The sequence below is a fragment of the Silurus meridionalis genome, chromosome 26, assembly GCF_014805685.1.
Source record: "Silurus meridionalis isolate SWU-2019-XX chromosome 26, ASM1480568v1, whole genome shotgun sequence".
Lineage (NCBI taxonomy): Eukaryota > Metazoa > Chordata > Actinopteri > Siluriformes > Siluridae > Silurus > Silurus meridionalis.
Window position 1 is genome coordinate 11,107,078 of NC_060909.1, and position 13,864 is coordinate 11,120,941.

Below are 13,864 nucleotides of genomic sequence, written 5' to 3' on the forward strand. Positions count from 1 at the left end.
TAGCATAAAAAACATGGGAAATCGTGAAAACCTCAAAAGAATAGAATAGCCTTTATTTGTCACATATACATTACAGCATAGTTAATTAATTTTCTTTGCATATCCCAGTTTGTTTGAAACCTGGGGGCAGAGTGCTGAGTCAGCCATGATACAGTGCCCCTGGAGCCTAGAGGGTTAAGGACCTTGCTCAAGGGTCCAATCAGTAGCACCTTAACCACTGAGCTATCACTCTCCAAAGACAACATCTATAGCTCAACCCTAAAACAGTGAAAGCTGTTTTCTTATCATGAATTCATTACATTTTGGATTACTTAATGGGATTCTGAGACTGCTGGTTGCTCCTGAAACCAAAGATTTAGGTGTTCAGTGTTGCACCAGAGCGAAGGTGTTCAATCAGGAAAAAAAAATGGACAGGGCCACTGTTTTGAACGCAAAATAAGAACGCCTCCTAATATGTCTATTCAGAGCCAGCTGGTGTCGAAAACACTATATCTTTTATACTCTCTCTGTCACGCTCTCTCACACACAGACACACAATACATTTATCACACAACAATAAAAGGCCTTTTTTTTTCTTCTTCTTTTTTTTCCCCCAAGCTGCCAGAAAAAGTATAAAAATGAGACAAAAGTTCTGAGTTTCTGCTCTTAACTGTGAACTCAAGGACAGGTAATAGAAACAGAGTCATTCATAAAATATCTCTCTCCCTCTCTTTGTCTCGGTTCAAAAGACAGGAAACCGCGGCACAATTCCACGTTTTTTTTTTGTTGCGTATTTATATTCCTTACACATCACAGATTACACTTACTAATTCTGACAACATTGAAACACGACATGTCACGCCATCGTGGTGTAGGGATTATATTATTCCAACTGGACATCCCAGGTTTTGCCTCTTATACCACAGAAATTGTTCAATTTTAGTGTTGACATTTGAAATTTGTTTAAAGAAAGACACTATGTTGATTTTCAATATACGTTGAGGACATCTCTGAAAATGATTAATATTATAATAAATGACCCTATAAAGCAGTTTGTCACACTACTAAAAAAGATAATTTAAAAAGTACAGCTTTATCTCTGACTGGCAACGGAGACTCCTTTCAAAAATGCTTTTTATCTACTTAGAAAACCATATCAACAATTATACCACTTTTTTTGTTCGTTTATATGAAGCCTCCGCCTTCCAAGACCCCGTGATTGAGCTGTAACTATAGAAACAATGACTCATAAGTGTATGAATGCATTAATATAAACCTGGGAATCTGTGGCCCATTATTGACTACCATGCTGTGGTGGAAAATGCAATCGCTGGTGTTTACTGTGTTTATATTCTCATAAAACATATAATAATATGCTGTGAGAAATGTGGTGATGCAATCCAGCTCATGCACAAACTAACTTGTTCAGAAAACAATGATTAGTCCACTCGAATTCTTTTCGCGCTAAAAGCACATCAGGTTTATGAGTGTAGTTTATTAGAGTCACTCTAACAACAATCTTCTTAAAAGCAGGATCTATACGCATGACAGACCCTGAAACAGGAGATAAAGTTCAGAATATTGGGGCTTTGTGCTAGCCATAGGTGTGTGTGTGTGTGTGTGTGTGTGTGTGTGTGTGTGTGTGTGTGTGTGCGCGTGTGCGTGTGATTTGGTACCAGACGTGACGGTTAGTGAAGCATCCTGGCTGTAGAGCTTGTGAGCGGAGTTAGATGCTATGCAGCGGTACAGACCTTCATCGTCTGGCGTGACGTCCAAAATCTGCAGAATGCCATTTGGAAGTGTTACAAACCTGTCATAGAGAAATGAGTGAAAGAGAAAAATAAAAAAAGTCTTTATCTGTGTTTTCAATGACAATTTAGGTAAAAATATATAAATAGTTCATTTGTTCATTCAAATATCTACAGCAAGTGCTTGTTCTTGGTTAGGGTGGGTGGATCTGTCCAATTGTGGTATGTTTGTTCAATGCCTCACATTCCTGTTATCGGCTGACAGGAATGAAACCTGATGTCTCCTTCTGTTCAGTGTTTCATGTTTTGTGCATGCTGAAATGTTTTTCTGCTAACCACAGTTGTAAAGAATGATTATTTGATTTTCTGTATCTTTCCTGGGCTGCTTGAACCAATCCAGTCTTTCTCCTCTAAATCCAACAATGTGTTTTTATCCACAGATCTGTCACTCACTCAGTGTATTTATTTATATTTTTTACATGTCTGAACTCCAGTGCCTGTTGTGTGTAAAAAAAAAAACTTAAATTCTCAAACCAGCCCCATTTGATAATCATGTCAACAGAGCAATTTGGCTGATTTTATAACTCCATAAATTATTAAATGTATTTCAATTATTAAAATTATTAAAGTGGACAGTGAGTGTATGTAATTCAGATCTTTATTTATCAGAAAACTAATTCTTTCAATATGTAATATGAACAATTTCTGAATCGTAAAACATTATACTGATAGAATGGTTTGTCCAATGGTATCTATCAGCAAACAAATATACAGCATATCCACAGTAACAGGAACAATGTGGAAGAATATTGTGATCATTTAAACAGCATCCTTCCTACACAAAATTCAAGCCATTCTCTGTCTTTTTCTTAGTAATTGTCCAACATATCTGTGAAGTGTTGATATTCCAGACAAATTCATTGCACTTTAACCACCTGTCAGGGATCCACTAGCCACGCCTTCACAGAACCCACCTATCACTCCAAGCAGCTCTCCTACGTACTAATCATCTACACCTGGAGCTCATCAGCCTCCAGGCTATATAACCTCCGATCAACACTAAGCACATTGTCCGTTCTACAGTTTAGGCTGACGAACACTGCTGGACTACCCAAGCTGCCGTCACTATGTGTAGAAGTTTGGTGTCATAGTTACGGGACTCTGCTTAGCTCTTTGAGCTGCTGGCTGTTCCTGGACTTTACCAGGATTTACTATACTGGGACCTATACTCTGGTTTGCCGTTTTCTGCTTTTGCCCTGTGTTACTTCATTAAACATTGTTTACTGCACTTCGGTTTCCGGCAAGTTCTTCCACCTGACACCACCGTTCTATGTTTACATGTTTACAATGTTTGTATAAAAGACTACTGTGGGGTAGCTAGCAAATGTCTTAGCCTTTGTCTGTCATCAAGATTTCTCATATTTTTGTCACTATTATAGTGTCTGAAAAGAAATATTCACAACAAAAATTAGTCAAACATAATATTTAATAAAGTAATATACCAATGCACCTAAGGAAATTGTTAATATTTTACACATGCTTTTATAAAGCCGACCTGTTGAATTGATGAGTTATGCTTAAAAAAAGCAACATTTGAATAAACAAATACATGAGGTAAAAATCAAGGCAATCTGTGAAAAATGTTGATATTCCAGATGTATTTATTTTTTCAGAATCATTTTGCCATTGAATTGTTTGTATAGAAGCTTGCTGTGGGTGAGCAAGCTCAATTATTTGCTTTAATCATTGCTTAGTGTCTTTTAGTTTCTCAGTTTAAAAGCATCAGTACTCTTGCACTGTTTTGGGCAAACTGCTCAAACAATCATTTTATACCATTTTTTATAATTACCCATATTGCACATTAATCTAGTAGTTGATGTTGAAATCATTCAAGTGCCATTTTAGTCACAATTCATTTAGTCATTTCCCAACATATCTGAGAAAAATATTAACATTTCAGGCAAATATATTACATTTTCACTGCCATTCTATATTTACCCTCACTTTAGTGTATAAAAGACTGCTGTGTGTTAGCTAGCTAATTTCGTTCGTCTCAGTCATTTGATAATATATGTCTCAGTTGCCAAGCAACAGCTTTAGTTTAACCAAGTATAATACGAAAGCCCTGCAATATTAGGTTGTGTTTTAAGTTTCGCATACACTTATAGTGTCGAACATCTAAAGTGAACTGAAGCTGAATGCGAAAAAACCCACTTAAACTCCAGATTGAAAAAAAGGTGACCAAAACATGAAAATCTAAATGTAGGTCAGTGCCGGTTATGCGTCAGAGCTTTACAGGCTTGAACAGACCCTTTTGCTCGTCAGTAGTAATCTCCTTCCTCCTGTCTTCTCCCGCATGGCATCATGGCTGCTGTGGAGGAGAGCTCATGTTGCACAAGGCATTGGCTGATCCACCACAACCCTCCAGAGACCTCCATTTTCACTCCCCCACTCCAGAACCGTATTATAGACTATTAATCCAGCAGACAGATTGCCGTCTGTGGGAAACACAGTTTGAGAGGCTGCAGAATCTGTGTGTGTGTGTGTGTGTGTGTGTGTGTGTGTGTGTGTGTGTGTGTGTGTGAGAGAGAGAGAGAGAGAGAGAGAGAGAGAGAGAGAGAGAGAAAGACAGAATGCACTGCATGAATTATTAGTTCAGTGGTGGAGAATTCATCCAGCAGGGGTTGAGTCAGGACAACACAACATCAGAGCAAAGAGCTCAGCGGCACAACACTGACCTGCAAAAGCTGGAGCTGTGAATTTAAAACAAGCCATGTGTTGATACCGCAGTGCAGAAGAAGTGTGTGAGGTGGGGGAAACTCGTTTGTTCTTAATAGCAGCAAGGACAGAGAGGTGACAGAAGAGACTGAGGAATTTTCCACTGTGTATTTATTCATAAAAATAAAATAAAAGAAAAGAACTATATTATGCTCTGTACATAAGGGTTAAAAGGTGCTGATTTTTTCCCCTGAGTTCAAATCAGCATGCGACAGGTCGTTTGTCTTGCTTGCGGTTTGCCGCATGTGGGCGTGTACATCATGGTTTTAGGAATAAACACCTGTTACAGAAAAATAACCAATGGTAGCCTGGTGTGAAGACGTGGAAGTAGGAGAGTTACCAAGGGACAGTTACTGTGTAGTTAAAGCTCAAAAGCTGATAATTCCATAACAAACCATAGTAACTGCAGCAATTTTTTACAGTTTATAGTTACATGTAATAAAAAGCGTCAGTTCACACTTATGTTATAGGAGCTTCAAACATTCCTGATCAATATTATCCTTTCATTGTAGTTCACAAGATAAACTGTGAGTAATTCTAATTGTAAACGTTTAGTGCAATTCTTATAAGAATAAAAATCTATGCATATTTATGTATTTAAATTATTACATTATTACATTTGATAAAAAATTCAAAAATTGTACACTCAGTAACTGAAATGTTATTGTTATTTAGTAACTATATCAAGTTTTAAGAGAAATATGCTTGAATTCTCTGTACATATATTTTGTACCTTTTCTTTTCTTTTAGTGCAAGAAAGTGGAAGCTCCTCTTTAAAAGTGGAAAATTGATCGACCCGACAATTAATCGAGCCGATTTTTTCGGATGTTTTAATTAATTGCCATTGGCCGATTTTGATGCAATTCAGGCAGATTATTAGCTAGGCGCATCTGACACAAACCGTGCGCATACATTCTACACTTGTTTGAGGGAACGTAACTCTTCCACACCAGCAGGTGGCAGTAGTGTGTATTCGGCATCCAAACAGTAAAACCAGAAGAGATAGAACTGTGAATATACAGGTAGTCCCCTACTTACGATGAAGATACGTTACGAAAATCCCATCGTCAGTCAAAAATATCGTCAGTCGAAGATGATACTATGACTGTGACAGCCTTTCCTGCTTCATGCTGATTTATACATTTTAATTTTCTGCTCTAAACTGATGGATTTCCTGTTCTTTTTGTACTAGCAGCAGGATACATAATTGGGCTCTTGGAAGACCTTTGCTTTTATCACTAAAATTGCTGTTTGCCGTTTGAAACAGAAAAATATAAACACTGAGACACTTTACTCCGTTGACCACTAGCGAGAGTGGGGCATCTCTCAGGGCGAGAGATACACCCATCCACGCTGTGCGTAACAACATATCTCACATCGTACGCTGCTGCCTGTGCCTGTTTATTTACATTTTCCAATATTTGTACAATTCTGTCGTATCGCTATCATCATCATCAAGATCGAATAATCATAAGTCGAACCGTCGTAGCTCAGGGACCAGCTGTATAAAGCGAGCAGGATTTACACCTGCCGCAATCATTACTAATGGATTAGTGTAGCTTTTTTCAATCATGTGTGCTAAATTACAAAGACAACGCAAAAATCACAAAAAAAAAAAAATTCTCATGTGCTCATTCGCTAAGCAATGTAGCCAGTCATTGTTCTTTTTTCCCCGACGAGCTCCGCCTCTAATTCAACATGCAGAATCAGATAAAAAAACAGCTGACGCCATCCAACTAGAGCCAACGATGCGTGAAAGAAAAAAAGCTGACCGACGCTCGAAACCCCCAACATTCCCCAGCAGCCGACCATCAGCTTGGTGTGTCCCAGGCTTTCAAAAAGTCACCATCTTATGTCAACCATCAGCTGCCCTGATTTCTAAATATCAGCATCGGCTAGAGAAAAACCCATGTCGATCGGCCTCTAATGATGATTCAGTACTATCACTGTCATACATTCCTTATACAGTACAAAGGTTTCAATGATCACTCCCAACAGCTAGCACTCTTAGAACATTAATGAAAATGAGCAGTCAAGTCAAGTCAAGTCAAGTCAAGTCAAGTTTATTTCTATAGCGCTTTTCACAACAGACATTGTCTCAAAGCAGCTTTACAGAAAACAACAGTCAAGGTGAATGGTGTGCATTTATCCCTGATGAGCAGCCGTGGCGACTGTGGCAAGGAAAAACTCCCTTAGATGTTATGAGGAAAAAACCTTGAGAGGAACCAGATTCAAAAGGGAACCCATTCTCATTTGGGTGACATCAAGAGTTTGATCATAAATCTTTCAACAATACAGAACACTGGAGAGTGAGAACTAACATGAGCACTGGAGTATAAGATTATAAGTAATGATCTTTCTACAGTCTTATACAGTCTTTATGGTTATAAAACTAGGAGCTACTGAGCTCAACATTTGTGATCATCACAGATCCAGCACTAGCTTCTCCATGCCAGAGCCTTTAAACACTCCAGGAGGTGCTAGATGATTTTCACTCATTTGTGCTACTTGTTATAATCACTGACTTTAAAACTCCATTGTAATGTAGCATTGTAAAAAAGTGATGCAATTATGAGGCGTTTACAATAAGTTCTGACTAATAATCTGTAGTTTTTTCAGCTGTAACATTTTTTGCTATTAACTAAAAAATAGACAATGTACATACCTTTTATAAAAATATTAATAATAGGTGTTAATATGTTAAAATATTATGTACTTTGGAAAATATCCGTATTTGCCACATTTCATGAAAATGTAAAAAGAAAAATGCAGTGAGCAATATTTAAAGCAAATGTAAAGTATATTTTTATATTTATATTTCAATCTTTTTATTTTGTTTGGACAGAAAAAATGTTAAAGGATGGCATTTTGTTTGCAGTTATTAAGTTGCTCTATATGCACATCAATCATTTTGTCATAAAAATCTAATAAAGGTGTGTTAAATCATGTTTAGTTGATACTTATGATAATTATTTTCGTCTTTAATAGAACATGAATAATTCTTGGTTTTTAGCTGTATATTGTTCATACATGTGATTCAGTCCTTGCTGCCTCCTGCTGTTTCTCCTATTTGACACTTCAGTGTTAAATGTAATTTATAAGGCTGTTCTGCAGCAGGAATGAGAATAGTGTATACAGTAGGAAATAAATCAGACTTCATCTAAATTGCAAATACAGAAAAGACATACTGCATGACATACAATCACTGAGCTGTACAAGAAAAAAAGGAAGAGGAATAACACAATATCGGGGTCATATATGATAAATAATGTGTGTGTGTGTGTGTGTGTGTGTGTGTGTGTGTGTGTGTGTGTGTGTGTGTGTGTGTGTGTGTGTGTGTATACAACTAAATTTTTGCTGCACAAACAACAAAGAAGCTTTTTCTTAGAAAAGATATTTTAAAACAGATATATAGAACTATTTCTACAAATGAGTCTCACCTTGGCGTACTGAGTGCCTCAGCATTTACAGGAAGCGGCATGTGGTTTTTCTCCCAGGTGATGCTGGGAGCAGGTACACCATCTATTCGGCACTCGAAGCGTGCGGTACCCCCGGCATGTACAACCTGAGGCTCGGGGTCCCGGAGGAAAGTAGACAGTCCTGAAAATGGAAGAAGAGATTAAAAGGAAATTAAGCGTGAAATGTAATCAGTGCAATAATCGCTGCATTTTGCTTGTGACGGTTGAAAAGGACGATTCGGTCCTATAAAGCAGGACACATTTGAGTAACACACTTCACATAACACAAACTTATTTATCTTTTTTTACAAAAAAAAGCTCACATTTGCCATTTGATCACATAATACAAAAAATAAATATAATAAATCATTTCTAGCAAAAGAAAAACACCACCAATTTCTCTTTTAATGAAAGTATTAAATAAATATTAATTATTTGATGACAATGTCTAGTTGATAATGTTCTATCATCACATAACAAATCTCATAAATGCCTATTTTATGTAAATCAGTCAATAGATAAAGCATCCAAGGTTCCCAGTGAAATGTCCATGCTTACAGATTGATCAGACTTTTCTTCAGTGATGATTATTGTATACTATTTATTATTCTATTGTAGTTTTTTATATATAGAACAGTATAGCTACAGTTTGGATGGTCACATGAAAGTCTATAAGGAAAACCGTAGGAAGTCTTTTACATCTTTGCTGTATCCTATTCTGATATTTGTGCTTTGTCACATTTGGGAAACTGGGAAACGGGGTCCTGCTCTTTAGCAAAGTTTTTTGGTGAACACATGGAAATCAGGGATGATATGCAGAGAGCAAGAGATAACGACTGCTAAACATTAGCACAGGATATTTCAGAGTGTTTCATCACACTGTGCCTAAATAAACACACACACACACACACACACACACACCGCTGTAAACCAGAGGCCTGCTGATGTAAACGTCACTGCCCAAATGTTTTTGTGTGTGTGTGTGTGTGTGTGTGTGTGTGTGTGTGTGTGTGTGTGTGTGTATACAACTAAATTTTTGCTGCACAAACAACAAAGAAGCTTTTTCTTAGAAAAGATATTTTAAAACAGATATATAGAACTATTTCTACAAATGAGTCTCACCTTGGCGTACTGAGTGCCTCAGCATTTACAGGAAGCGGCATGTGGTTTTTCTCCCAGGTGATGCTGGGAGCAGGTACACCATCTATTCGGCACTCGAAGCGTGCGGTACCCCCGGCATGTACAACCTGAGGCTCGGGGTCCCGGAGGAAAGTAGACAGTCCTGAAAATGGAAGAAGAGATTAAAAGGAAATTAAGCGTGAAATGTAATCAGTGCAATAATCGCTGCATTTTGCTTGTGACGGTTGAAAAGGACGATTCGGTCCTATAAAGCAGGACACATTTGAGTAACACACTTCACATAACACAAACTTATTTATCTTTTTTTACAAAAAAAAGCTCACATTTGCCATTTGATCACATAATACAAAAAATAAATATAATAAATCATTTCTAGCAAAAGAAAAACACCACCAATTTCTCTTTTAATGAAAGTATTAAATAAATATTAATTATTTGATGACAATGTCTAGTTGATAATGTTCTATCATCACATAACAAATCTCATAAATGCCTATTTTATGTAAATCAGTCAATAGATAAAGCATCCAAGATTCCCAGTGAAATGTCCATGCTTACAGATTGATCAGACTTTTCTTCAGTGATGATTATTGTATACTATTTATTATTCTATTGTAGTTTTTCCCTTATATATAGAACAGTATAGCTACAGTTTGGATGGTCACATGAAAGTCTATAAGGAAAACCGTAGGAAGTCTTTTACATCTTTGCTGTATCCTATTCTGATATTTGTGCTTTGTCACATTTGGGAAACTGGGAAACGGGGTCCTGCTCTTTAGCAAAGTTTTTTGGTGAACACATGGAAATCAGGGATGATATGCAGAGAGCAAGAGATAACGACTCGTTAAACATTAGCACAGGATATTTCAGAGTGTTTCATCACACTGTGCCTAAATAAACACACACACACACACACACACACACACCGCTGTAAACCAGAGGCCTGCTGATGTAAACGTCACTGCCCAAATGTTTTTTGTGTGTGTGTGTGTGTGTGTGTGTGTTTTTGCTGATATAGCATTTCTTTTCATGTTCACAACGTAAAAAAGTATAAATTATATTCAGCTACATCAGGATTTAGGGTAGGTTATTATTTTTAAAGCTGAGATTTGTACACTAATTTAAGACTAATTCTAACTAATCAAATTGGTGTTTTGGTCAAATCTGTTTTTTTTTTCAAATTGTAAATAGTCGTAAACAATAATCAAAATATTTCTCAATAAAAATACTTCTTGACGCAGAGCTTTAAACAAAAGCATGGATAAGAGAATTTATATTTTACAGTTAGTCAAAATTCCAATGTTTTACTAAGAAACAGTATGAAAAGATCACTGAGTCACGATGATGATTAGGAGATCTGCAGCCCTGTACTTTATGTACTTAACGTTTGTAAGTACAGTGCAGAAGGCAGCTGGTCAAAGAGCTCCGTTCTTTTCTGTTTGGATTTCAGGTAATGGGCACATTTCATCATATCAAAAAAGATCCACCAACATATCATCATTACATCACAACTGACTACAGGGGGCCGATTTAAACAGTAAAGCAAAGGTTAAATTTGTTGGCACCTTCTTGACTAGTGTTGATCACTATTCACACAAATGTAACAGAAATAAAGAAATAAAGGCATTTACCTCAGATATATTGGTAAATTAACTAAAACTCATTCAGACTATAAATAGCATCAACTAATAAATGCATTTTCAAGCGCCTCAGGAGTGCTGAGAAACATACTGAACTCACACACACACACACGCTGTAAACCAGAGGCCTGCTGATGTAAACGTCACTGCCCAAATGTTTTTGTGTGTGTGTGTGTTTTGCTGATATAGCATTTCTTTTCATGTTCACAACGTAAAAAGTATAAATTATATTCAGCTACATCAGGATTTAGGGTAGGTTATTATTTTTAAAGCTGAGATTTGTACACTAATTTAAGACTAATTCTAACTAATCAAATTGGTGTTTTGGTCAAATCTGGGTTTTTTTTCAAATTGTAAATAGTCGTAAACAATAATCAAAATATTTCTCAATAAAAATACTTCTTGACGCAGAGCTTTAAACAAAAGCATGGATAAGAGAATTTATATTTTACAGTTAGTCAAAATTCCAATGTTTTACTAAGAAACAGTATGAAAAGATCACTGGGGAGTCACGATGATGATTAGGAGATCTGCAGCCCTGTACTTTATGTACTTAACGTTTGTAAGTACAGTGCAGAAGGCAGCTGGTCAAAGAGCGCTCCGTTCTTTTCTGTTTGGATTTCAGGTAATGGGCACATTTCATCATATCAAAAAAGATCCACCAACATATCATCATTACATCACAACTGACTACAGGGGGGGCCGATTTAAACAGTAAAGCAAAGGTTAAATTTGTTGGCACCTTCTTGACTAGTGTTGATCACTATTCACACAAATGTAACAGAAATAAAGAAATAAAGGCATTTACCTCAGATATATTGGTAAATTAACTAAAACTCATTCAGACTATAAATAGCATCAACTAATAAATGCATTTTCAAGCGCCTCAGGAGTGCTGAGAAACATACTGAACTCACACACACACACACACACACACACACACACACACACACACACACACACACACACACAAAATGTGACTGATCTGTACAACCCAGACTCAACACACACTTCACACACCCATGTCTTCAGTACCACTCATGCCGTTTTTTGCACATCTTTTCTTAACTGCTGCTATTTGCTCTTTGGCACAACATTTTGTTTACATTTTTGCTACTGTTCACTTTGTCTCTTCACAAAAGGTTTACTGGCGGAGCTATTTTGTATTTTGTGTTGTTTGTATTTGTCTTGCACTGTCCTGCATTGTCTTGCACTGTCTTGTGTTGTCTTTGCACTGTTTGCACCAGGTTGCACACATGCACTTTATGTGGCGAGGACACTTACTAGTCCTTAACCCTGTGTTTTCTGTTGTCTGTGATTGTTGTATGTAGCACCAGGGTTCAGGAGGAACGTTGTTTCATTTCACTGTGTACTGCGTCAGCTATATATGGTTGAAAGGACAATAAAAGCTTCTTGACTTGACTTGACTGAGGAATATATGATGAGCATACAAACCATCACAAACATACAGAAAACCAGATTAATGTGTTTTTTACTATAACAACATATTTTCTGCGTATACCTATCTGAATTCTCTTCTTGGTAATTAAATAAACCACTTTTCATAAAAAAAATTCTAATTTTCCATTTACAAACAAGTTTGTTTCACAATCAGCATGTGTGCTAGGTGATATAATGATAAGTTTCTATATTTTGATAAATGTAATAAATAAAAAAATAAATGTTTGGGGGAAAAAATTTTCACTACCAGCAGGAGACATACTTGAACGCTTGGAAGACATGCTTTTGTCAGTAAAACTGCTGTTTAAAACCGTTTGAAACAGAAAACAATACACACTGAGACAACTTTACTCCGCGAGAGTGGGGCATCTCACATGGCGAGAGATCCCAGCTGTCCGTCCAAATTGTGCCTGTTGCGTGAAATTTTAAATATTGTCGTATTGCTATCATCATTGTAAGATTGAAAAATCGTAAGTCGAACCATCGTAACTCGGGGACCATGTGTATATATATTGAACTTACTGGCCAGCTGCAGAGTGACAATGCGACTGGTGAGTGTCCCAAAAGAGCTCCCACTCAGACAGCTGTAGGCTCCCTCCATTCCTGCTGAGACTTTCCCATCATTGGCTGAGGGCAGAAGCAGCAGGGAGCTGTTGGGAAGCAGCCGGACGGCCTCACTTGCGCTCAGCACCACCCCATCCTGGAGCCAAGTGATGTTGAGCGGAGTCTCAGCGCTCCCCAGATGGCAGTCCAACAGCAGAGGACGAGGAGGCTCCAGAACCATGTGGATGGGACCAGCACCACAGCTCAGCTCCACAGACATGAGATTTTCTGCAGAGGCATTTTTATAAGCACCATTTTGTGTTTAGCCATGTCACATTAACAACCTGAAACTTTGATTCAAAAAATTATACTTCACACTTTATTTGTTTCTTTGTGTTTCTTGAGAAGAAAAGAGAGAGAGAGAGAGAGAGAGAGAGAGAGAGAGAGAGAAAGAAAGAGAGAGACAGAGAGAGAGAGAGATGATCATAAGGAAATGACAGATTCTATCATCTTAAGAATTAAAGTTGGAACTGGGGGTTATAAATGGTACTAAATATTGAATCTGAATATAAACCTTTTATTAAAAGCATTAGGGCAGTAAGCATTATAATCATTTTATCAATTATTCAATTATTATCATCAGACAATCACTGTGGTACAAGCAAAACAACACAATACTGTTACGATTATACAAAGATAATCTACTTCAGGGTGGTTTGCTTCAGGCTCCCTGAGTCCTTTATATATTTTAAATAATTTACACTTAATATTCAGGTCCATACTGGGAAGGATTTTCCAAAATGGCATTTCTAAAAAAAAAACCCACTGAATTGGTGTTCTGCCCTAAAGCAATATGCCATGTGGAACTTTATTTAATTTCTAACTGTGTTTGGCTGAAAAGAATTTTACAGTTCTGGCTGAGCTTTTGAACGTTTGACCTGATTAAATCATAATTCATTAAAGTGATTAGCAAAAGTAACATAACGCTACCATTATTAATTCATATGCAGAGATGCATAGCCATCAGAGGATTACAGTATGAGCGCACACTTGCACACACACACACACGCATGTACAAGCCAGTATTCCTCTTAGGCACGCTGCACTAACCATCTCA

The 13,864-nt window shown here is 37.1% G+C and overlaps 1 protein-coding gene across 7 annotated transcripts in view; it reads right to left on the minus strand.

Moving 5' to 3' along the window:
- Positions 1-13,864, minus strand: part of igdcc4 (immunoglobulin superfamily, DCC subclass, member 4) — a 57,766-nt gene that overhangs the window by 25,047 nt on the left and 18,855 nt on the right. For 5 of the 7 annotated variants that reach the window (XM_046840933.1, XM_046840930.1, XM_046840931.1 and 2 more), the window contains exons 2-4: positions 12,727-13,035; positions 9,086-9,245; positions 1,656-1,789 (exon numbers count right to left, since the gene is read on the minus strand). In XM_046840933.1, coding sequence (XP_046696889.1) covers positions 1,656-1,789; positions 9,086-9,245; positions 12,727-13,035 — 603 coding nt within the window. Of the gene's footprint in view, positions 1-1,655; positions 1,790-4,037; positions 4,189-7,945; positions 8,081-9,085; positions 9,246-12,726; positions 13,036-13,864 lie in introns of those variants that run through there. The other 2 variants (XM_046840935.1, XM_046840934.1) reach the window with 2 other exon arrangements.